The sequence below is a fragment of the Lissotriton vulgaris genome, chromosome 7 (genome assembly GCF_964263255.1).
Source record: "Lissotriton vulgaris chromosome 7, aLisVul1.2, whole genome shotgun sequence".
NCBI lineage: Eukaryota > Metazoa > Chordata > Amphibia > Caudata > Salamandridae > Lissotriton > Lissotriton vulgaris.
Genome location: NC_141695.1, coordinates 1,255,320,037 through 1,255,344,715, shown reverse-complemented (window position 1 = coordinate 1,255,344,715; position 24,679 = coordinate 1,255,320,037). Strand labels below are relative to the sequence as shown.

General features: G+C 45.9%; 1 protein-coding gene across 3 annotated transcripts in view; it reads left to right on the top strand.

Annotated features, from left to right (window-relative positions):
• The window catches only part of LOC147703343 (uncharacterized), a 210,328-nt gene that overhangs the window by 48,624 nt on the left and 137,025 nt on the right, over nt 1-24,679 (top strand). For all 3 annotated transcript variants that reach the window (XR_015297575.1, XM_086931788.1, XM_086931787.1), the window contains exons 2-3: nt 5,725-5,865; nt 6,294-6,431. Coding sequence is in view for 2 of the 3 variants with exons in the window: in XM_086931787.1 (XP_086787913.1) it covers nt 5,725-5,865; nt 6,294-6,431 (279 nt within the window). In the remaining variant the exon portion in view is untranslated. The remainder of the gene's footprint in view (nt 1-5,724; nt 5,866-6,293; nt 6,432-24,679) is intronic.

Below are 24,679 nucleotides of genomic sequence, written 5' to 3'. Positions count from 1 at the left end.
ATGTTCTGGGGAAGCTCATTCCACAGCCTGGAGGCAGAGGTACAGAACGCTCTGCCTCCCATCCTTGATCTCCTGATCCTGGTAATTGCTGCCAAACTCTGGCTAGCAGAGCGCAGGGACCTGGACGGACTATACCAGGAGATCCTTTCCTGTAGAGGGATAGGTCCTGTATTGTGCAGGGCTCTGTACACGATACATAGGGACTTGAAGGCAACTCTACTCCCGATTGGCAGCCAGTGTAGATCTCTTAGCGCCGACGTAGTGGAAGAACTGCGAGGTCTTTTAAGTGCCATCTTGGCCGCTATAGACTGGACCCGCTGGAGCCCCTGTAGGATATATAAGGGGGCCCCTAGATATAGCGAGTTACAATAGTCCAGTCTGGCCAGAATCACACTCCTAACTACTAGTGGTCTAGATTCGTCAGGCAGGAGGGGCAGAATCTGTCTGAGTGCCTTCAACAATCCATAACAGACACTGATGGTTTTATTGGTCTGAGAGGTCATTTGAAGATCCGCATCAAACAGTACCCCTAGATTGCGCACGGTCTTAACTGGGATGCAAGGTTCTGCTCCCGGCGCGAGCCTGATCTCATGGGAGGGTTGTTGACTCAGCTTGGCTGACGAACAATAGACAACCTCTGTCTTCCCCTCATTAAATTGAAGGGAGTTTATTGTCAACCACCTGGACACCTTGTTCATGCAGTTCTGGAAAGTCTCCATAGACACCGCCTGTCTTCCTTCTAGAGAAAACACCAATTGTGTGTCATCGGCGTAGTTTATCAGATCTATACCGAAGGATTTGATCATGGGGATCAGGGGCTGCAGATAAAGATTAAAAAGAATAGGGCTGATCGAGGAGCCCTGAGGTACTCCATGACTGACCAGGGACTTGGGCGATGAAAAGGGTGCTAGGGTTACCATCTGTTGTCTCCCTGTCATGTAGGATTGTATCCACCTCAGGGCTTTGCCTGCTATGCTGCATGATGTGTAGGGCCCGACGGACCTTTTATTTCACTGGCCATTTTGCCAGTGGGCTGGACCTCTTGGAGGGAGGCTAGTTTTGAAAACCCAGACCTGCTCCTGTGGCTGTTGTCACTTTCCTCAGCTCCCTGAGGTTAATGGCACCAGGAGGCTTCCGGAGAGAGAGGGAGAAAGAGGGGGAGGTAGTAGCGGCCGGCATGGCTTGTGAAGTGGGGAGGGCTCCACATGGGGAGTGGGGTCACTCAGGAAGGGGGGGGGTCACAATTAAACAAAAAAAATAACAACCTACCTTTCCGCCGGGTCTTCACTGCTACTGCTCTCCAGAATTATATTACAAAATCTCCCATATCGAGCAAGTACAGTTATATCTGTTGAATTAAAACAAAATAATAAAGGCTCCTTACAGGTATGTATTGCATTCTTTAAAAACACCAGTTTTAAAAGAGAAAGGCGAGCAGTTCCAAATTCTGTGCAGCATAGTAGTATGTGTGCAAAACACTCTTTATTATATGAGCAAAATCTGCGGTTTGGAATGGTGATAACTATTTGTCAATTTTGGTTGTAGTTCCTAAATTGTTAGGGTTAGAAACCTAGCAAGCATTATGTTTCTCTTGCAAGCCCAGCTCACTGTTTCTTTCAGATAATACTGTGGGCGTGGAGATTCAAAGGATGATAAAATAGCCCTGTAAAATGTGTGTGATTGTAGCGATTCCATGTCAGATGCTCTAAAGAGGCTGCTTGGTCTAAGAGAATCTACATTCAGCTCGAATTCAGCACTAGCTTTGTTCAAATATCTTGTCCATTCGTTGTTAGCCATTTAACATCTCCTGCAATACTATTTTTAGTGGACCGCCTTTGGTGTTTATTATCTGATGGTAATATCTAAGAAATTGAGACTTTCAAGCTAGGTCTTGTTTTAGTAAACCAATTTGCAGAAGTATTTGAGCAATGCGGATGTACTATGGTAGTTGAAATACTTGTCTGTAAGTGATGCATCTTGTCTAGTAATGCAACCATTTTTGACGGGAAAGCTTGATGACTGTAGGATATTGTTAGCACCATTTTGAATTTTACTACCCTTATGACCGTTTTAGCTGATGATCTACGTAACTTTGTATTTAGACGACATAGTGCAAATATTAAATTATAGGCTTTTCCTCCATTAATCCCTTATGGGTTTGCAGTTTAGACCGCTTTAATTCCCCAGATAGCTGTAAGTTGTTGTAAAATCAATCTTGACCGAACCCAGCTGATACACTTTCATAGATTTTCCCATTTGTTTCCCAAATACCAATACTTTTGTTTTACTAGCATTTGCCAGAGGTTTATACTCAAATTATGTTTGTGCAGCTCGCCTAGAGATCATTGTAGTCCTATTTTTGTGTGATTTAGAATTACTAGGTCATCTGCATATTGTAGGATCCGGATCATAAACCGCCCTATTCGTGGAAGAGATGTGTTAGCCTTCTTTATTGCAGTCCCTAGATCGGCGCTGTGTAGGTTAAACAAAAATGAGGTCAGTACACAGCCTTTATTTACATCCTTGTTTATGGCGATCTTTGTTAAGATCTTGTTTCCATTGCCCCGTTTAACTCGTACAAGTATCTGAGTAAAGTGCCATCATTGCCTAAGTGAAGTTTGTGAACTGTCCCACTCAGCTAACTTCATCCGTAGTATTTGACAGTCTATGCCGTCAACCACTGCTGAGTAGTCCACAAAGCAGGCATAAAGCCGTGGCTGGAAAGGTCAGTTCGTGCAGTTAGCCAGGTATGATAGGGCAACAATACTATCTACGGTCGAGGCTTTATGCCTGAATCCAGTTTCATAATGAGGAATTCATTTATTTTTATTTTTTATGCCCAAACTTCTAGCTTTTTTTTAAAAAGAATTATTACATATGCCTTTGCCTCCATGTCAAGTAGGGTTATCAGCCATTAATTTGCAGGGTCCCTTGTAGTCCTCTTCTTGTCGATTGGGTGCAATATGGATCCATGCCCCGATTCCGGGACCTGCGCATATGTAAAGGAGGCTTGATACAGCAGCGTCAAAGAGTGGGTCCAGAACTCTCTGTCTGCTTTAAATTGCAGTCCTGCTAGGCCAATTGGGTTTGGAGCCCCGTCTGCTCTTATTGTCTTCAGAGTATATTTGACCAGTTTCTGCTTAATAAAGCTGTCGATGGATATTGCTGACGCCATTCTTTTATTGGGCGTCTATGTGTCATCTCTTGCTATTTCTTCATTAGTGTACATATTTTTTATATATGCCAGACATGTTTCTTGCATTGCAATATGCAGTTTACCTTTTGATGCGTGGTTTCATTTATTCTGTTTACAGACTGTCAAAATTCAAACTGTTTATTGCTCCCCTGTAGTGCGGGAACTCTGCACCACTGGTCTTCGTGGTGCTTCTTCTCGGCCTTCCAGAGAGCTTTTTGATAAGATCTCTTCTCTTCTGGCAACTTGTATTTCGCTGTTTCATTTACGACATTTTCGACTTGTACATTTTGTTTGCTTTCCTTAGTATTGCGTTGTTTTTAAGTGTACATTATACCAGGCTCTCTGTGCCGGGTGGCCAACAGCATGTCTCTTATTGTTTACTTGACTGCAACTCTTTCCCGCCAATGAGTTGTGTACAGAGGTGACAACTTCTGACCATCTTGTAATATGTTGCTTCACTTGCACTGTGGCAAATTCGGTGTTTGCATGTTTAAACTCAAGTTGCCACTGGTTAAACCGTTCTTTGATGGCCTTACACATGTCATCAAAAAGTTGGCAATCATGGAATAATGATCACGTTCCTTTTATAGTGGATTAACCAAGTGTTTGCAGCACTCCCTAAGAGCTTTTGATACAAATATGTAGTCTAATGTTGACCCGCTTCTGTGTGTTGTGACTACTTGCTCTTGATTAATTCCAGAATTAGTAGCCTGAAGGGGTTGCAGGTTGTATGCCTTTAAGATATGCTGAAGTTGGTGGTCTTTTTTTACCAGAGCCGCCAGAAAGAGAGTTTGTGTGAGTTTTTTTTAATATTAAAATCGCCTAGAAGTAGAATCTCATATGTTTGAATGACACACATAGTTCTTTGTGTTGAGTCGCAGAGTTTACCTAGAATTTCATCTTGAGATTTTTTAAACAGATCAGGTATTATTTGATATGCCCTTTGTGTGTCGTTTGAAAACTATTCTGGATATGTCTGGTTTTGTTCCACAACTGTTATTTTTGCGTTTATGACTCTGGATACATAAATTGACAGCCCACCTGAAGGTCTTTCATTCATATTGATTTTTTTATGCTGGGTGATGCAATTCCTGATATCCATTTTTTGGTATCAAACATCTATTCTACCTTACTTGAAAACAAAGTATGTCCCATGGCTTTAGAATTCTAAGGTATCCTTTTGCTGCATGGTTTGTTGGAGCCCCGCCACATTCCAACATATTAATGTTATTTGCCTCCTAAATGATCTGTTTTCTGTCTGATCGTGGGGGCTAAGGTTAGGAGTGCAACTTAGTCTTTGAAGATAGTGTGTGCACCAGCCAATTTCAGTCTTTTTTTTAAGACACCTCTTTGAGGGCGTCATATGAGATGCATTTTCTTTCGTTTTTTTATACTTAAGTATAGATACCTTTCCCTAAATACTACAAATCCATTATTGCTACTTATCAATGAACTGTAAATACTATAACTACCCAGGAATGCTACCCATTATTGAACTCTAACAATCCATTACTACCCTTTAATGCTACCCATCTTTGAACCCTAAAAAGCCTTCCAACTCCTTAATGCTTACCTTTCCCTGAACCCTAAAAGGCACCTACTAACTTTTTAAAGCTACCCCTCTCTGAACCTTACAAATTCTTTCCGAGCCCTTACCACTTATACAGGGATTCTGCCTTATAGGAGGCCTAAGGTAAAAATACTGGGAATATTTTGGAAGTAAATTACTGACTCCTCTATTAATTCCTCACCTCTAAAATGGTCCTCAAAGTCTCACTTGTGATCCCTGTAGCTCTATCCAAACCTCTCTCGCTGCACTTTTTTTCCCACCAGATTTTACCCAGGTGAAGTGAGCATGTTGCTACAGGACAATTATGTGACAAAAACATTAGTGTGTTGTATTTCACCAGTCAATCGTCAATTATAATGCTAATCAATGCAGTACCTCAAAACACTGGCAGGCAGGCAAAAACAACAAAAAACTTCAGGCAAGTTCCACATCCACTGAATATTTCTAGCGACAGTTATCAGAGCCCTCAGTATCGAGAACTCTTGGGAGGAGTTACGGGATGATATCAGGGACGTTGTTATAAGGCCTGTAGTGGCGTCAAAAACATGGAAAAAGATACCTCTATATAGTTACAATAATGTTAGGGCATCAGTGGAAGCTTTTTCAGGGCTTCTTTCTGCTGTTTATGTACAGTGGAGCTGTGCTGCAGTGCTATTTGGGAGAAATGAGCATCACCCCCAATAACAAAGTCATTTACAGAATGTTGGACATTTTGCTTTTATACCGTAATTCATTATTAGTTAACAGAATTATCACAAGCTTGCATTACCGCAAAGTTAGACATAAATGTGCAAGCATTGTTTCTGTCTTTTTTTTCTGCAAATGTTGATGCTTAATTGATGGCTTGGTCCGTAGACACACACGTGCTGACTAAAGGGCAGCTGCCTTCATGTTTGTTCTAGTGAGCAAGTGGTCGTGCTGTTATACTTGTGCTGAATGCTCTTCCATTGCTTTTCAGAGGTCTGACACCAGGCTCCTGGCTCAGTTTTTCTATGCTGACGAGGATGTGACGCGGGTGGTTTCTGCGCTGCACTGCTTCGAGATGCAGAAGGACCCTCAGCATTACCTGTCGCTGCTGAATCAACTGCATTCGACCCAGGTGTGTACCTTGTGAAGACAAGCATGAGAAGAGCCTGTCTGGCCAAAAGCAGGTTTGCTTTGAGGGGGGGGGGGAGGAAGCAGCCATTTAAGGAACGCTTGTTCCATGAGGGAGTTGAGTGAGTCCCATTGTGCCATGGCTGTGTGTCAGCCTCCCTGTAAGGTGCATAGAGAGCCATGTTGATGTTTGTGTGTAGGCCTTGCTGCTATATTTTGGACCAGAGGTAGGCGGAAGGCGCATTCAGCCATTAGTGTCATTAATGTGCTTGGGCACTGTACAGAATGTTCCTGAAGTTGGGAGCGGGCTGTGCTGATAGTAGTTGTACCTGGAGGAGGTTATCAGTGAGCTCTCTCGCTGTAGTCCCTCATGTCTTTAATCCACACATCTTGCGTTGCTTGAACCCCTGCCTCTCCTCCTTTTGCTTCCAGGAGCGGATGCTGACACTGATTGCGCAGATCTCGGAGCAGTGCATCCCGCAGCAGCTCCACAGGCGGGAATACCAGATGAAGTTCCCTGACGAGCTCCTCAATGACAACATGAGCACTCACATGCTTTTTGCAGCCGAGGTAAGCTGACTGCTGCCTTCTCCTACTAATCCAGCTCCACATTGTCTAATGCTAAAGCATTCTTATTAAGAAACTTGCATAACTAATAGATGTCACCTACACGACTCCTTATTGATGGCAGTAGCCTTACTAATTAAGAGCTCATCAAACCTCCTCATTAATGAACATTCCATACCTAGATTGGTCACAGAGAGGTTGGCTGCAGAACCATGCTTTGCCTGACCCTGCAGGTGCACCTGTGGTGTCTCGAGTGGCAAGACACAGCATGATGATGCATGAATGATACCTATGTTCTGCAAATAGGATCCCTGGGTACATATGATCCCTGGACAATGTATTGCAATAAACATGTCTTCTAACTTTTAGAATCCTTGTCTCCCTCTTGAAGACTATTTAGCCCCCATCTTTACCTCCCCCTCACTCCCCAATTCAGGCAGCATTTGTGTTTACCTTGAATACTCTACAGAGGACAGCCATTTGGAAATGGATGCCAGACTGATTGACTTACTCACTCACACCAGAGTCGTAGGTTCAGGGGGGTGTTTGGAGTGTTTCACTCCCCCTAATAAATGATTTATTTAGTAAATAGTTGGGTACAGGAGCTTTCGTCGGGTATGGTGAGGTGTCTGTCGGATTTCACCTGTGATGTTTAAATACTTCCTCTGACAAATACATACACTCTTCTGAAGGTCTTAAAACATGGGCATTTTACAAAATACTGTCTTTGAAGTACCCCTCACAATCTGCACTCCTTTTCCTTTCCATTGTCCCTTGAGCCCCCCTCATGCTCTGCTTCTCATATAAAAGTTAACATGATGTGTGATTGTCGGAAAATCTGAAGCTCGAACACCCTCCCTGCCCAGTCTTACTGACCAAGCTACGCCCCTGACCACACCTTTAAAGGAAAAACCACAAGAGGTGAAACAGCAGCTCTCACGAAAAGGCAGCAGGGCAGTAAACTTGAATCTCCCCTGAAAAAGAGAAGTTAACTCTAAGGGCCTCCTTCAGTAACGATCTGTATGATTTTACATGTAAGGACTAGAGGACCACAGCAGTTAGTGTGCTAGCAGAGCAACATATAAGGCACACGTTTAGAGGCCTAAGAGGTGGGAAACCATGTAGCTCCTTCAGAAAGAGAGAATGATGCAAGAGCTGATGAGGTAACTGTTGCTTGTGTGCATATACCACTGATTGGTTGACTGTTATCTACAAATGTGTAAGAGTAAGACGTCTGAGTTATAATCACTCGAGAACTGGTCGCTGGAGAAAGTGGAGTAACTCTTATGGATGCTTCCTGTGTCGTAGCCCTACAGGCCCCTTGCCACACCATGCACAGCACAGCCGCGGTGCGTCCATTGGAGCGTAGGGGCGTAGGGGCGTAGCCCCACTAAGCCCTGGACGCACCGTGGCACTAGTCTGCAGCTAAGCTTAATTTAAAGCAAAAATTAAGTTACAGCATAAAGCGCAGTGCGGGAGTGACACGTCGGATGATCGGATCATGTCAATACAGTCAATGGCAGGTGGTGCGGTCGGAGTGCGCAGGGGGTGGGGGGGGCGGGGCTGCTGGTCTGCTGCAGCTGCTTGAGTGACAGTCTGCAGCAGGCCAGCACTGTGCGCATGAGACTGCTGGGCTGAGACTTGCCCACGCATGCGCTGATGCCAGCAAGCATAGAGAAGGGGCCGGGGGTGCGGCTTCAGCCTGGCCAGGTTTTCAAAGGCTGCCCAGGGCGAGCACACAGTGTGCCCCCCTAGCCAATCCTGGTGCTGCATGCAGCGCCAGGATTGGCTGGTCCACCGCGCGGCATCCATTATTGGATGCTGCGCGCGGGTGGGGGCAGAGTGGCGCGACCCCGGGCTGGCAGGAGGAGAAGCAAGAAGCAGACCCTGCGAGAGCCCCCCAGGCCCGGCCGGTCAGCAGTGCCAGGCAGGACAGACGGCAGAGCCAGCACAGAGCAGGGCAGCCGTGCCACAGCACCCAGCAAGCAGTGGCCAGGAGAAGAGATTTTTGGAACTTTTTGGAAGCGGATTCTGTGTCTCCCGGGACTGTAGCGAGCCGTCTCCCCTGCCGGACTTATCTATCTTCCCTGCTCTGGCCTGAGCACGCTGAACCACCTCCAGATCCTGCACACCGGACTATGGCCCCCGGAACCAGAGCTACCCTGCTTATCACCGCCGCCCTCCTCCTGCACTGCATCGCGATCTGTGGAGCTATCCAGTGGCTGTAAGTGATTTATTCCAGTTCGGGACCTTTAAGAGGGGCTGTGGGGTGCAAGGCTGGGGTGCTGGGGGACTCGTACAACGGCAATTTATTTTAATTGTATTTTATTTTTTAAAGTTTTATATAGCGCAAGCTTGACTTGTAGGTATCAGAGCGCTTTACATACCCACTGTAAAACAGAAGGACATTGCATTACATATAGTAGGAAGGCAGTAAGGTCTAAGAGGGCGTTCTCTGTATTTTCCGGAGGGGGTGGGGGTGTCTCTAAAACACTGTTTCGTTTTGTGTTCACTACTTTCTAAAACCCCAAGAAGCATGTACTGAAATATTGCATATATAGATCGCTTTTGCTTCGTAATTTTGGGGTCGCTTGTTAAACTCTGGGGGTCTCCATTCCCTTAGGCTGGATTCAAGGGTTGAGACTAATAAACCGGACGCATGCGGCATTTCGTATCAGCAGACAGGTATACAAACAGGGAAATAAGCCGCTTTACATTCCAGTCATGGGCATCCGCAGAAATGTTTCCAGGGGGGGGCAAACTTTTAACTTCATCACTCGCTTTCCAGGGGGGGGCAACATTTTAACTTCCTCACTCGCCTTCAGGGCACTTTTCATGCAGACGGCCCATTGTCATTCTTTAAGTGATGATCAGCAGCAGAGAGAATGACAATGGGTCTGTCCACAGTCTGCTCGAGTTCCGGGAGGGGCTGCTGCAGCCTCTAGAGTTCAAAGAGAAGTGCGAGAGGCCCCAAGTGAGAGATCATTTAAACTCCTGGGGCTTCTCGCAGGGGAACAGCCTGCTGTAATCTTGAACATTACAGACCAAAAGGAATGGGACCAGTGACCCAGGGGGGGGCAAGCGCACCCCCTTGCCCTCCCCTGCGGACGCCCATGATTCCAGTATCCATGGCTTCAATGGTATATAATGGAACAGCGGAGGCTCGGTCTATCGATACAGAAGCGCTTTATCCGGCACTTAAAAAGCGCCCTGAATCTCGTATGCAAATCACTTTATTTATCATTGTATTGTATTGTAATTGCATTTATATAGCGCTGCCTACCCTTGCCTGAGAGGCACTCCATTTCTCGCTGGTTTGAGCTAGCGAGTCTCAAAATAGCTCTCTCCGGGTTTTGGTGGGCAAGGTACGGGGGAGCAAGGGTTAAATTCCAGTACTTGTTGCGCTTATCTGAAGTGGGGGGTAACATGCTGAGAATTAAACCGGTTTAATTCTTAGTGTGAGCTAAGTGAAAAGGTCAGGGCTGCAGGACAGTTCCGGTGTCGTCAAAAAGTATTTGTTTTTGGACCTTTGAACCATAAATCGCTTTATATACCTCTTACTGGTACGCCCCCTGCTTCGGATGATTTGAATGAATGCCTGAATGCCTGTGAACGGTGGGGGGGGGGGGGGGTAATCTCTATATAGCTGGGGTGCTGGAAATGTCCTTTGAACATTAACCTCTCCCTAATCAAGTGACTGGGCATTGATCCCACCATGCTTATTTCAGCCTCAACCTTACATTATGCGCCTTCCTTTTACACTGTTCTGACATCAAAGTGTTCCTCTGAGATGCAGCCTGGAAGATGTAATTCATCCAGTACTGGGAACAGGATCCTCATACAGACCAAACAACATAATAAAGTGATGCTCTGTATTTATCCATATTTTTTTGGGCTATATAACTGGTATATTTCAATGTTTATTTTGTGCTTTGAGAATAAATGGAGCCGTAAATTTGTATATTTCTGTGTTTATTTAACTCTTGAACATGCATACATGGATGTCTGTCACAATTTAGCAAATTAATCAGCCATGTATAACTAAACAATACACTCATAAGTACATATTAGTGTTATACTACAAAAATATGTTAACATATGCCTATTTAAGGAAATCTCATATGCCTATTTAAGGAAATCTCATCCTGTTTTTTAATTCCCCATGATTTATGTATGTTTAGTGCTAGGAGGTCCAAGTCTGTGCCAGAAAACAATGTGAATATGTACGTAAATATTTGAAAGTTCCATCACTGACAGTATAAGATAGGTTGCATTGTCAGAAAGTTTGAAGTGATGCCACCAATTACAGCCAAAACCGGCGTAAACGTAATTTGACCAGTTGAGCACATTTACATTTGTTTTAGGCAACCAGACTTGTTTAGCTGTCTGCCCCTCCCTCGGGCTAGTTGCAAGACTAAAATATACCCAAATTGCCCCGCATAGTGATTGTGTCTGCCCAGTCCCTGTGAATTGTACACCTTCTTAGGTATTTTGTGAAAGTGTTTTATTTTTTTTATAGAGCATGCTACCTATAATGAGTCTTTTTGAAGCTGCCTACATATTTCAATACAACTCGAACATGGCGGTAGTAGATAGTGAGACCTTTTCTTTTGGACCTGGGACATTAGGTGGTTACTGGGCACTATATGTGGTGGGCACTGCTAAGGACGGCAGGACGGCACTGTTCAGGACGGCATTTGTTTTAGCACTTTGTGAAAGCTGATAATCTAAATCATTGCGACTGACATGCCTTTATTTAATTGCCTCAAGCTGTGCATGGTGCGAACGTTAGCCACACTGTTAAAACATGGTATTTCAAGCTGGTATTTATTTAAAGTCTAATAGTCTGAATTCAGCACCTGAGCATAATAGGACGGAATGTATGAAGCTCTGTGGTTATACTGAATAAGCAGCTCCTTATGTTATGCCGTCTATTAATGTAATAACTGTACTTTCACAATTGCTTTATTAACCTTCCTGCTTTCTCAAATTTGCTTGAAAATGCACGATTTTTCTTCTTTTTTTTCAAAATTTTCTTGGGGGGTGTAACCCCCCCCTTTTGGTGGTTTGGGCTTGCTCGCTACGGTGCTATATGCAAATCACTTTGCGCCCCACCACTTTCAAATGTCACCCACCGCCCCTGGCACAGCATAGGTGGCAGGGACCAGACCTCTCATCTGAAATACAATGACCAGTCTGACAGAAAGGACTAGACTCAAAGGACAGAAACATTGAAAAGCCAGGTAAAAGACCTTGTTGAGGCATCAGCAGGCGTATTACCTGAGGCTTTCCGTGTCATGAAGCCTGTCTTCAAAGCTTGAGGAGACACAGAATACTAAGAGAAGTTGCAAGACCAAATTAGCAATTTATTGGTGGACATTAAGTGGGAGACACTCAGTGAGTTACTACTAAGGGCTAGCAATCCCATGGGCAAATTACGAGGCACCAGTGAGAATGCACACTCTGCGGAAGGTCATTCCCACAGGTCTTTGCTTTTCCCTGCTAAGAATCATTTGCCAAACACAATAGTTATATAGCAGCCAAGTTTTCAGTATGCTTATGTGTGGCATTTCCATGTTGACAGCAGAATTATGTGTGATATTTCAATTCCTATCCTTGACACTTTATATCGAGTAGAACAGGGTATAATGCTCAATTTGAGACGGTGGTTGCTGGTGGGGGCAACAGCACTGATGTTTGGAGCACAGCGTTTATTTTTTCTAAGCAGACATTTCCTAAGAGTAAGAGAGGGACAACTTACAAATGGGACAAAAGGAAGAAGAGAAAGAAGTAAAAACATCCCAAGGATGAAAGCAGGAACCCACAAGAGTGAGATAAAAGGACAGGGAGTGTTCGGCAGTGAATTAAAGAGGCCTGTGGTGGATTCATGACTACTCAGCCTTGTTATTCGGCACACTGACATTTAATAGTGCGGGCGGTGGGCTTCTGAGCAGCACTTTGGGCACCGGAACTCATTATTTTACAAATTGAGCACTGACAAAGCATTTATGCTGACGTAAGGAGAGATAAGAAATTACCCATTTAATTGATAGTTATTGTCCTTGCCACTGCCTTAAAACAGCTGCAACACTCATGAAACCCTTCAGCAAGGCCACTAAACTACAGCTCCTCCTAAGAGAGACTTGATAAGGTCCAACAGCCTCATGAGAAGCAGGTAAAGCTGAGGTCAATGGAACGACATTTCTAACTTTTACAATTTTACCAACGTTCCACCAATTTTTTTTTTTTTTTTTTTGGTAGACCAGCAAATAAAAAGTATACACAGCCGGGAGCCTACAACCCTGAGGCCGGCTGCGTTATTATGATTGAGCGTTATAATGCAGATATTACACAGCCATTCAGCCGACAACATCCGTCCGGCGGCGTAAAGCACATAAATTAGGCCTTTTTTTTACACTTTTGTTGGTGTATTAGAACATACACAGAAAGGAAAAGTCAAAGAAATGAAAACAAACCATTAACCCCAACAACGAGACCTCCACTGTCAGCTGTACACATGTAGAAGTACAATTCTACATATGTCCTGTCATTTTTCCCGGACCTCTCATGTCCCCCCACCCATCCCTGCCATTACAGTCTTTACAACCCTTTCATCCTCCAATGTCACTCCGTGTCACTTTCCACTGTGGCCAAATATTCAGTGAAATATAGCCAAAAGTCCTTTGGCCTAGATCGCAGTAGTAGGCTCTCCTCGTAAGTCAGTAGTTTGTCCCTACAGCTGGACATGTCTTGAAGCCATTTCAGAGCGGTGGGTGTCTGAATGGAGTGCCAACATCGCAAGATCTGCCTCTTGGCCAATAACAAGGCGATTGCGCAGAATTTACGTTTAGAGGACTTAAGATGTGGCACAAGTCCCAACAAGCAGCAACGAACTGTACACTCAACCTCCACCCCCACCATCACGGACAGCTTAGTGATTACCTCTCTCCAGTACTCCTGAATTTTGGGGCAGTACCAGACCAAGTGGACAAAATCAGCATTGTCTGCCCTGCACCTTTTGCAGTTGCTATCATCTTGCAAACCAAATCTGCACATTCGCGCAGGGGTATAGTATGCCTGATGTATGTATTTGAAATGCGTGAGTTTGAGATTACCGTTGGGGGTCAGAGTCTGTGTGAGTGCGCATGCCTGTTCCCATTCTTTGTCTGTCAGCGGGTTATCTAATACTAGGTCCCATCTAGCCTTGGCCTTATCTGCAGAATGTGGGAGTTCAGCTTGTGCTGAGGAGTATAGCCGTGATGTGAGGTGTAATAGGTCCTGTGTGGTAATGAGGAGCTGTAGAGTGTCTAGTGTGGCCGGTTCCCCAGGAAAAGTAGGGTAGAAGTCCCTCACCGCGCGCTTCAGTCTATAATGTGTGAAGTGGAACATCTGTGATTTATTGTGAATATACTGAAGGTCTGCAGTGTCTATGAATCTACCCTCCTGATACAAGTCACCCATCTGTATAATGCCCACCTGTTGTAATAGCGACATTCCCACCTTTTCGTGCGTAACTGATAGCGCTGAATGGTCGTGTAACGGCATGTTGCTTACGTACAGTGGGGTTTTGTGTGACATTCTGCCAAGTTCTTGCCACGCCCTAACCGTTGTGTCGATTGTATTTATGTCACGGACGTGTAGCGGTGGACGTTTGTGTGAAAGGATGGCAGTGAGAGGGATCGGATGTGCATCTCCTTCTTCTATCGCTGTGTGCGTTAGATACGGCCCCTTGTGGAACCAGTAAGCCGCGTACTGTGCCTGCGCGCATATATAATATAGCTTAAAATCTGGCACTCCAAAGCCTCCTTTTGCATATGGGAGCGTCAACGTTTGGAGATCGATCCTCGCCTGTTTACCCGCCCAAATAAGCTGTAACACCAAGGAGTTGATGCGACTAAATACTTCTCCCTGTGGGGTGATGGGTATGTTAGTGAATAAATACAGTAATTTGGGCAATATATTCATTTTAGTTATCGCAATACGGTCTCCAAGGGACAGTGGCAGCTGTATCCAGCGCTTCACTTTATCTTCCAATTTAGCTATTGTTACGCCATAATTTGCTCGGATCACTACGTCTGGGTCTCTGTGGAACATTACTCCCAGATATCGCACCGGGTCTGCCTGCCATTCTAGGGGGTAGTCAATGTCAAGAGGGGACATAGTGTCCGTGAGGAGGATGACGGAGGACTTCGACCAGTTTATTGTTAGGCCTGAGTGTCCACCGAATTTGATGTATTCACGCAGCAGCTGGTTTAGGTGTATAGCGGGATCGCGCACGTAGAGCACCATGTCGTCCGCGTATAAAGATATGTGGAGTGGTCTGGCGGGAAACTGCAGGGCGGATGACTTATAGTTCTGTCGGATAATACAGGCTAGGGGCTCCAACGCTAGGGCAAATATCAGGGGGGAGAGCGGGCAGCCCTGCCTGGTGCCACGCTCTATAGCAAAGCTATCAGATAAGTACCCGTTGATGCGTACCCTGGAACGTGGGTTAGTGTAAAGTAGGGACACCCATTGGACGAATCTTTTAGGAAAGCCCATGCGATGGAGCACCGCAATCAAGTACCGCCATTCGATAGAATCGAATGCTTTTGCAGCATCCAGTAGCACCGCCACTGCCTTTGTCTCTGGCTTGACATAATGAGCTAGGGCAAACAGCGTTCGGGTATTGTGGGACGTGGATCTAGTCGGAACGAATCCTGCTTGGTCAGGCAGCACCAAATTGGTCATTAGCGGTGTTAATCTTGTGGCCATAATCTCTGCTAGTATTTTAGAGTCAACATTTATTAGTGACAGCGGGCGGTAGGAATCACATTGGGTCGGGTCTTTGGATGGTTTCAATAAAGCTATTATTACCGCTTCTCGGAGCGTTGGAGGGAGTTCGCCCTGATCAAATGCGGCCCGTACATCTCTGTCAGTCTGGGAGCTAGGATATCCACGAAGTGTTTGTAAAATTCGTTTGTGTACCCGTCCGGGCCTGGTGCTTTACCATTCGGGAGTGTTTTGATCACCTCTGTGACTTCCTCAACTGTGATGGGAGCCGCTAAGTATTCCCGCTGGTGGTCAGACAGCCACGCTATGGCTACGTCCCTAAAGTACTCGTTTATAGCCTCTGTGGATGCAATTGGTTGTGATGTGTACAGCGCACTATAAGAAGCGACGAAGCTCTTCAGTATATCTTCCGTTTGTGTCAGTACAACCTCGCTGTCAGTTTTGATGCCAAGTATCCCTGTGTGTTTCCTGCCCTCACAGATTTTTGCCGCTAGAAGTCCACCCGGCCTACCTCCCTCGTCAAAAGCTCTAGCAGCGTGTTTTTTATCCATATACTTTATCTCATCATCCACTAGGTTCTGGTGTTCTGTATGTAATGTGCGCAATTTACCCAAATAGGCTACATCCTGGGTATTTTCGTATGCCCTTTCCAACTCCCTCATTTGCATGTCGCACCTCTTTATCCGTTGCCGTATGTCGCGTAGTGTTCCTATAGTTGTGCTCATGCATACCCCACGAATCGTCGCCTTAAAGGCTTCCCACAGGATGCATGGGTCATCAACCGCCGATTCGTTCAGTAGGAAATAGTCTTTAATTGCAGTGTGTATAGCGTCCTCGTACAGTATGTCTGTCAATGCTCGTGAGTTAAACCTCCATTGATAGGGGGGTGGAACGTGATCAGGAACAGAGAGCGTCAATAACACCGGGTTGTGATCCGATAATGACCTCGGAAGGGTGTCTATTTTATTAGTCCAATGTACCATGTCCCTAGTACCCAGCCAGTAGTCCAGTCGGGACCAGCTGCCATGGCATGCAGAAACGTGCGTGGCACCTGGCTCCATGGGAAACCTGTGTCACCATATGTCTGTTAGTTGTATGTCAGCCATTATATGTTGTAATTTTGCTCTGGTGTTCTTGTGAGGTTCCGTGGATTGTGCAGATCGGTCCAACCCATCAGCAATCGTTACATTCCAGTCGCCCCCACATAGTATCATAGTGTGTGTAAAGTGTTGCAGATGTCCCCACAGAGTCTGAAAGAAGCCGGGGGAGTCTACATTGGGGCCATAGACATTAAGTAAAGTTATTTCTTTACCCCTCAACTTCCCTGACACAATAACATACCTCCCTCCTGGGTCCTGTATCACCTCTAGCACCGTGAAATTCAGCCCTTTTCGCAACAGCAGCATCACCCCCCTGGAATATGAAGAGTATGTAGCAACATGAACAGATTCGGCCCATTTTATGCCTATAGCGTGATGTGTGTTCGGAGCAATGTGCGTTTCTTGAAGAAACGCGATATCTACGGAATGTCTATTTAGGTATGCAAACACTTGTCTGATTTTCTTGGGTTGAGTCAATCCTCGCACATTCCACGTTAGGAGCTTTACGTGTGTGTTAGCAATCTGAGTCGACCTCTGGGTCATCGGCACGGCAGTGGTATCTGTATGTGGTGCGCTATGTAGTGGTGTCGGGGGACATTCGAGAAGTGTCCAACTGCAAACATGTACATGTAAAAGTTCCCTGGTCTCATAAAACATAGGTGACAGCCATAGTTCTCTCGTGAAGTTCTCATAGTATCAACAAGTAACTCTCCCCTCCCACCCCCTCCCACTCCAGCAACCCAAACATGCCGAAGCCATTCTCTCCCCACCAGTGCCCTCGACAACAGATCGGGGCTAAACATCAAACCCATTTCCATCAAACTTGTGTGGGGAACTCCCTTGTGGAGGTCCGCTGGAGGCGCAATTCTCCTTCCAACTAAATGGAAGTGGACGGCGTTACATGCGTTAGGAAAAACATATTCGCTGTGTCATAACACCCAGGCCGCCCCAGCCCGTCGTATGAGTATATAGTAGTAGGTTTACATATGAGAGCTCGGCCAATGTCGTTTGTACCTCGCCCGAACTCAAAGGAGAAATTGCATTTCAGAACAACCCAATTAGGTTTGGAAAAGCTAGGATCCCAATCCATCTCTCTGCAGATGTACCATGTCCCCTACTCACATAGCATAATTGTCATAGAGTGCAGAAACGGTGACAACGTAGGCATGGTCATACCCATAACACTAGTACATATCAGAAGTATGTCAGACGTTAAGTATTGAAAGGTCATGAGCGTCTCTAGCGCAGGTAATGCAACAAAAAACATAGTTGAAAACATCCAGGAGAGTTTACCTAAAACTCCTTCGTTAGTCCACCATGAGTCCCTCCCATAGAACCGGTAACAGCAGGGAATTAAGCACCCTCGCAGTGGCTAAACGCAAGTCCGGCTCCGGTCTGTTTGATCAACAGTCCCCATCAGGTGGCTCAGAGTAACATGGTTATTGCGTGCACGCAGAAGCTAATCTCGCAGGCAATATTAGGTAGGTGTACCTGTGGAGCAATAGGCATTGACATACTCACTGACAGTCTCGATCATCCTGGGGACCACTGTGTTCATTCCGTGTCAGCTTGCCGGTCCTCACGAGCCCCAGATTTATTTTGTAAAATTATTTTTTTCACAAATTCCTGCGCAGCTTTCGGAGTCGCTAATATGACAGGCTTGCCTTCCCACAGCACCCGCAATCTGGCCGGGTATAGCATGGAGTAGTTGACTTGAAGTTCCCTGAGCTTGGATTTCACCGCTGTGTACTCCCTGCGAGCTTGTTGTACGGCCACAGTGTGATCGGGGTAAAGCTCCAGCTTATTACCTTGATGGGTGATAGGGCCTATCTCTCGTAATAGTCGCAAGATGGTGTCCCTGTCCCGATAATTCAGGACCCTTGCGACGATTGGACGCGGTGACGCCCCAGGAGGCGGACGTGGTGCAAGGGACCTGTGCGCCCTTTCTATTACAAAAATTGGCGACATCGAGTCGACTCCAAAGATGTCTTTGCACAGTTTCTCGACATACTGCTCCATGCGGCCTGTATTGGTCGATTCCGGCAAACCCGTGATGCGAATATTATTGCGTCTAGAGCGCGATTCCAATTCCTCCTCTTTCGCTTTGATCACCTCCAGAACCCGCTCCATAGACGTGCACTTAACAGTGGTGGCATGTGACTCGTCCTCCACTGCCGAGAGTCGTGTTTCCGCCGTCTCTAGCCTCTCTCCATGTTTCTCCAATTTGGCGGCCATGCCATCCATTCTGCATGTTAGATTGTCCAATTTACCATTGATGTCTTGCAAGTTAGATTGGATCGCGAGCAGTATCTTTTCCATATTGCTACCAGCAGTCTGTTCGCTCGGTGATCCGCTCATCGTGACAGGCGTCGTGTCGGTGGATTTGGGCGTCTTTTTTTAATCAAAGGAGATTTTCTGCTGCTGCTTGTCTGGCCTCACCATTGTCGATGAAGGGGGGGTGAGCGCCGTCTCGTCCCGCGGGGTGGATCTCGTTTTCCTGCTGGCCGTCGCCGTGTTGGTTCTTCGCAGAACGTGCCGGTTCCGGCACTGGTGGTCTGTGACTGACGGCGAGCAGTGGAGGAGGGGCAGCTGCGTTATGGCAACCCAGGGCTCCCCCCGATCTTCGGGGCACACTCTAGACCTCCAATGCCTCTTGCGTGCCGTCCTCAGCAGTCTGTGCAAGCTTCCGGCCCGCAGGGACTGGTGCCTGGTGAAGAGGGATGGTGTCGCGCCATTTTGAGGAACCCTTTCGCGTAGCTGTGGTAGATAACGCGCTCCTACAGCCAAGTTGAGGTAGTGCGACTGGTCGTGATCCCCTTCGTGTTTCGCATCAATCAGAGTGCGTCGCTAGTGACTGGGAGGCTATGCGTACAGCTCCACGCAAGCTAGTGTACCATTCCTGAGGGAAACATGGCCAGGTCCCCAAGTTTCAGCAGGAGTCGCGCTCCACACGTCGGCAGCACCCCCCCTCGAGCAGGTTTTGGCAGGCTGCGTTGTGGTGTAGCCTCAGTTGCATATGTCTCATTACACACCCTGGTGTAGCAATCGTCGGCCACCCGTGAATGCTAGCGCACATCCCGCCAGGTGCACTCACCGCTGTAGTTCAGACTCGTCTGTCTCGGTGCCGCCATGTTGTTATGCTCCTCCACCCGGTAATCGGCTCCAAAGTGCTTGCTCCGCGGCGCGCTGCAGTCGGACCGGCAGCGCGCTCTTCCCGCACTTGTTGGCGGCCTCCGGCGCTGCCCCCAGTCTCAGTCAGGATGATCGCTGCTATCGTCAGTGCGCTGGCTCTAGTGGCGAAGCGGCGGCCGCCATCTTGTTGGGCTATCTTCACCGTTTTCTTGCGGTTAGATCGACCGCCAACGTCCCGCTGTTACACCATTCTGTGCCAATAACGTTCACACACACGGGACGGCGCTCTGAAAGTGTGTGTTAGGGCATTTTAGCGGTACTGGGCGTCACGTTCTGGACCGTCCGGCGGAGCTGCGGTCTTACCCAGCCATTCCGCTGTGCGCCCCCTAGCGCCTCCCAACGTTCCACCAATTACCTCCTTCAACATGTACAGCATTCCTTCCCACCCTGGTGACAAGAAAGGGTGGACCAAACTTGCTCTCACCCTTCTTCACATGTAAAGGAGATTTCACACGTACAAGGTCTCCCATAACAACAGGCACAGTTTTTACGGCCTTCCTGTTATCAAACCAAGACCTTTGTTTGTGTTGGGAGACAGAAACATTCTCTCTTACCACTTTCATAAGACTGTCAACATCAGGAAAAGACCTAATCCATTTGTTCATCCATGCAGGCCTAAAACTAGTGTTTGCCTTCCTTCCCCTTAATAATTCGAATGTGGAAATGTTGGTCATGGAGTGGGGGGTGGTTCTGTAGAACCAAAGCATACTATTTATGGAGTTGGAGATATCACAATTAGAAGACTTGGCCCACCTGATAAAGTCCTCCAGGACCCTGTTCATCCGCTCTACAAGTACACTGGACTGGGGATGTTAAAGAGAACGCTTCACATGATTGACATTGCATGACTTTAAAAAGGATTCAAAAACAGCACTGGTAAATTGTTCACCATTATCTGTCACTTATGTTTCAGGAAACCCCTCCCTCATAAAAACATCCTTGAGGAAGGAAATAACATTCGTAGAAGAGACTTCTTTCACAAGTCTTAACTCAGGCCATTTTGATGCATAATCAATCAGCACTATAATAAAACGACATCCTCCAGGTAAAATCTCTAGAGGACCCATGATGTCTAACCTCACCTTAGAGAATTAATTAAACATAAAGAATCCACATCAAGATTTTCTAAGAGTGATCCCTACCATGGTGGGGAGCACACTGTGTTCTTTAAATACCCCTCACACACCAAAATGACCCTTGGTGTCATGCTTCATGATTGGGGTCTTCGCACCCCTCTACGGGAAGTGGCGTGCTACTAACCAGCGACTACGCTGGAGCACTTTTTTAGATTGGCTATGTGTGGTGCATGTGAGGTTTCAGTGTATTAAAGTGAGTGGTGGGTTCTGAAAAGTGACAAAGTGAGGTTAAAAAGTACCTGGCATGTGAGGTCTACAGAAAACTTTAATGGGCCCCCATGCTGGTACTGTTAAAAAGAGTGAGTGTGAGGTATTTTGTATGTTAATGTACAACACCTCATGTGTACGTCGTCTACATGTTTCGAAGCTAGGCTTCTTCTTCAAGACCAGGTGCCCAGATCCCCACCTTACTCAAGTTCCTCGGAAATTCCGGTTAAATTACAGAAAAGTGATATTTTCAAAAAAGGCTAGTATGTGCCTACTTGTCTATTTCAAAGTTTCTACAATGAGAACATGAAAAGAAGGACAAAAAGAACACAAAGTAAAAGAATATTGTAGGTATTATGTTTCGAAGCTAGGCTTCTTCTTCAGGACGGGGTGCATAGATCCCCACCTTACTCACGTCCCTTGGAAATTCCGGTTAAATGACAGAAAAGTGATATTTTCAAAAAAGGCTAGTATGTGCCTACTTTACTATTTCAAAGTTTTTACAATGAGAACCTAAAAAGAAGGACAAAAAGAACACAACGAAAAAGAATATTGTAGGTATTATCATTGTAATATCCAGTGCTACTGGTTCAGTGAGCTAAAAAAAAATGTTGTGAGGGCTACAACTGCTAGACATAGTATGTCATCCTATTGTGGTGAAGTGCCCTGTAAAAAAGAACACAGACAATACACACATAACATTTAACATAAAACACACGCTCTAGTCCGCTAATTTTTAAGGTTTTCTGATGAATCATATAGGAAAGAAACAGTTGTTAGCATACTTGTTGCCAAAGTGCTGGTTGGCACCATGAGCCTCCAAAACGGTGGGGTTGAAGTGCGTTTTGCACCCTGTAAAAAATAAGGTTTACTGCTCAATCTGTATAGAAGCCTCATTGTCACTTACTTCATGTGATGGTAAGCGAGGTTGCTTAGTGGATAGTTATACTCACTACTACAGGACAATTGCTGCGCCTTACTTTCCCTGACCGCGGCTCCACCGGTAATGAAAAGAGCCCCGTTTTTGAGTCTTAAATACCCCCAGCAATCACCGTTAAATGTTTGCTTAATTGGTTTATGAACTGGGAAAAAATTGTGGGCCATATAAGGCTTTTCCGGGACGCCGGAGAAATCATTGCTGCCTCCTGTGTAGTATCGTGAAAGCGGCGAATGCGCCGAGCGTACTGGTACTATTGCGCATCTGCTAACCTCTCAACAGTGTGTATAGGTTTCTGGACATGCGCGCTAGAGTGCCCAGCATACCTCGCTGTTAAATGTTTGCTTAATTGGTTAATGAACCGGGAAAAGTTGTGGGCCATATAAGGCTTTTCCGGGATGCCAGAGAAGTCATTGCTGCCTCCAGTGTGGTATCGTGAAAGGGGCGCATGCGCCGAGCGTACTGGTATTATCGTGCATGCTCTATCCTCCCAACAGTGTGTATAGGTTCCTGGGCATGTGCGTTAGGGTGCCGCAGCATACCTGATGTTGGCTGCCTCTTGCTCAAAGTTGGAAAACCCCATGTAGCGCTTTTGAGCATTTTTTTTAAAAAAAAGAAGGCGCAGTCCAAGTCGATGTGAGGAGCTTGCTAGCACAATTAAAACATTTGAAAAAATATATATTTTTAAAAAAAACGGAGGTACAGTTATTGGTCAAAAAAGTTGCAATTTCGGGGATTATACCAGACATGGGAAAATCTAGCAGTGAGGTGCTTAGAGGTGCTTAATTCTATACATAAGGTACCCATACTGCTTTCTATGGACAGGATCCGAAGGGTATAAAGAAGATCTTCCACAGGTACTTCCCCGTTAGGAACCTTAGGTCAGCCAACAAAAATCTGTTGGTGGTCCCCAGATTTAAAAGGACTAAATGGGGGGGAAGAGCCTTTTCTCATCTGGCGGCCAGGGCTTGGAACGCTCTTCCGGTCTCCCTCTCGGGCCAGCAATCTCATTCCTTTTTTCGTAAGTCCCTAAAGACCTGGATGTTCTCTGTGAAGTAAATCCTAGTATTTATGCTGTCTGTGCCTGTTGGCCCGTCTGTACTATAGCGCCTTGATGCCCTTGGGCTTAGTTCGCGCTTTATAAATCTTCTTTCATTCATTCATTCATTCATTCAGGAGGTGTGAGATTAACACAATGGTCATACATGAGTCTTTTTTTTACACCTATGTGCATACTATTACGGTTTGACATGTATATGCTGATTGACAGTGGAGCTATACAGGTCGTCATTTATCATCACACATACCAGAAGTACTGATATCACTTTCACATTGTCTTGTATCCAATCAAGGCGGGGACATAGTTAATTCAGCTGAACCCGCGGTATATCGTCGTTCAGGCCAATAACGTGGGTGCCCAGCCAGAAGACCCAACATTGCTCTTTTTTAAAAATGCCTTGCTCAGAGGGTAGTTGTTCAATTATGGTCCAGTGTAGGTCGTTTACACAGTGCATGTAATTCAGGGAGCACCTTATATTGCTCTTGTGCTCACTCATTCTGGTTTTGACTGGTCATCCCGACATACTCAAGGCCACAAGGACACGTAAATGACATGTTTGCTGTTATAGTTTGTAAATTTTCGTTGGTCCCAAGTAGTTCCGTTTCTAAATTCCAGGTGTCTGCTTTTCTTTGTTAGGTGGCAACTGTTACTGTTACCACAGGGATGATGCCCCTGTATCCCGTGTAACGAGGGTTGCTCTAGATGCATTCCTTTAGGGCGGGTATGGACTAAAATATCTTTCAGATTCCTACCTCGCCTATGTGCAATAAGGGGTTTTTCAAAGTCACGGTCACCACACACACCAAAGTACGCCAATGCTATTGACGATTTTTGAGATTTCATTGGAGTGTGTGTTGTAGGTGGTCACAAAAATAGGTCTTTTTTTTGGCTCCTTCTGCACTTTTTCTTTCAGGAGAGCTTCTCTGTTGTTATCCCTGGCTCTCTTCATGGCCTTGTTGATTACTGGGGCTGGATAATTCCATTGTTGGAGTTTGCATTTGAGGTCTGCTGCTTGTGTCTTATAATCACCCACCTCAGAGCAGTTCCTCCTGAGGCGAAGGAATTGGCCATACTGTAGGTTGTCACGAAGGTGTCGTGGGTGAAAACTATCATACCTGAGCAGACAGTTTCTCGCAGTAGGTTTAAAGTGGGTGGTAGTTTTTAGGAAACCACCCTCAGGATAGATGTTTAGATCAAGGAACCCCAGTGTTTCACGTGAGACAGAGCTAGAAAATTTCAGAAAGGTATTTTGTGTGTTGAGCCACTCCATGAACTCAGTTACAGAGTGTATGTCGCCTTCCCAGATGACAAAATTGTCAAATATATATAACGCCTGTATGTACAGATATTATTTCTGAAGGGTTATTTTTGTGCAGGATTTTGGGTGTCTCTAGGTGGTGAACGTAGAGACCGGCCAGACGTGGAGCGAAGGTGCTCCCCATGCTGGTACCATGGCTCTGCAAGTAAAATGTCTTTTCATATTCGAAAAAGTTATTTGTTAGGGCGATGGATATGCACTCCAGAACCACCCCCCTAGGTGTTTGATATTTCCAAGGTGTGGAGAACAGCACTTCCTCAATTTTCTCCCAGTTCATAAACCAATTAAGCAAACATTTAACGGCGATATGTGGGGGTATTTAAGACTCAAAAACCGGGATCTTTTCATTACCAGCGGAGCCACGGTAGGGGGGAAGTAAGGCGCAGCAATTGTCCTGTAGTAGTGAGTATAACTATCCACTAAGCAACCTCGCTTACCATCACATGAAGTAAGTGACTAAGAGGCTTCTATACAGATTGAGCAGTATACCTTATTTTTTACAGGGTGCAAAAAGCACTTCAACCCCACC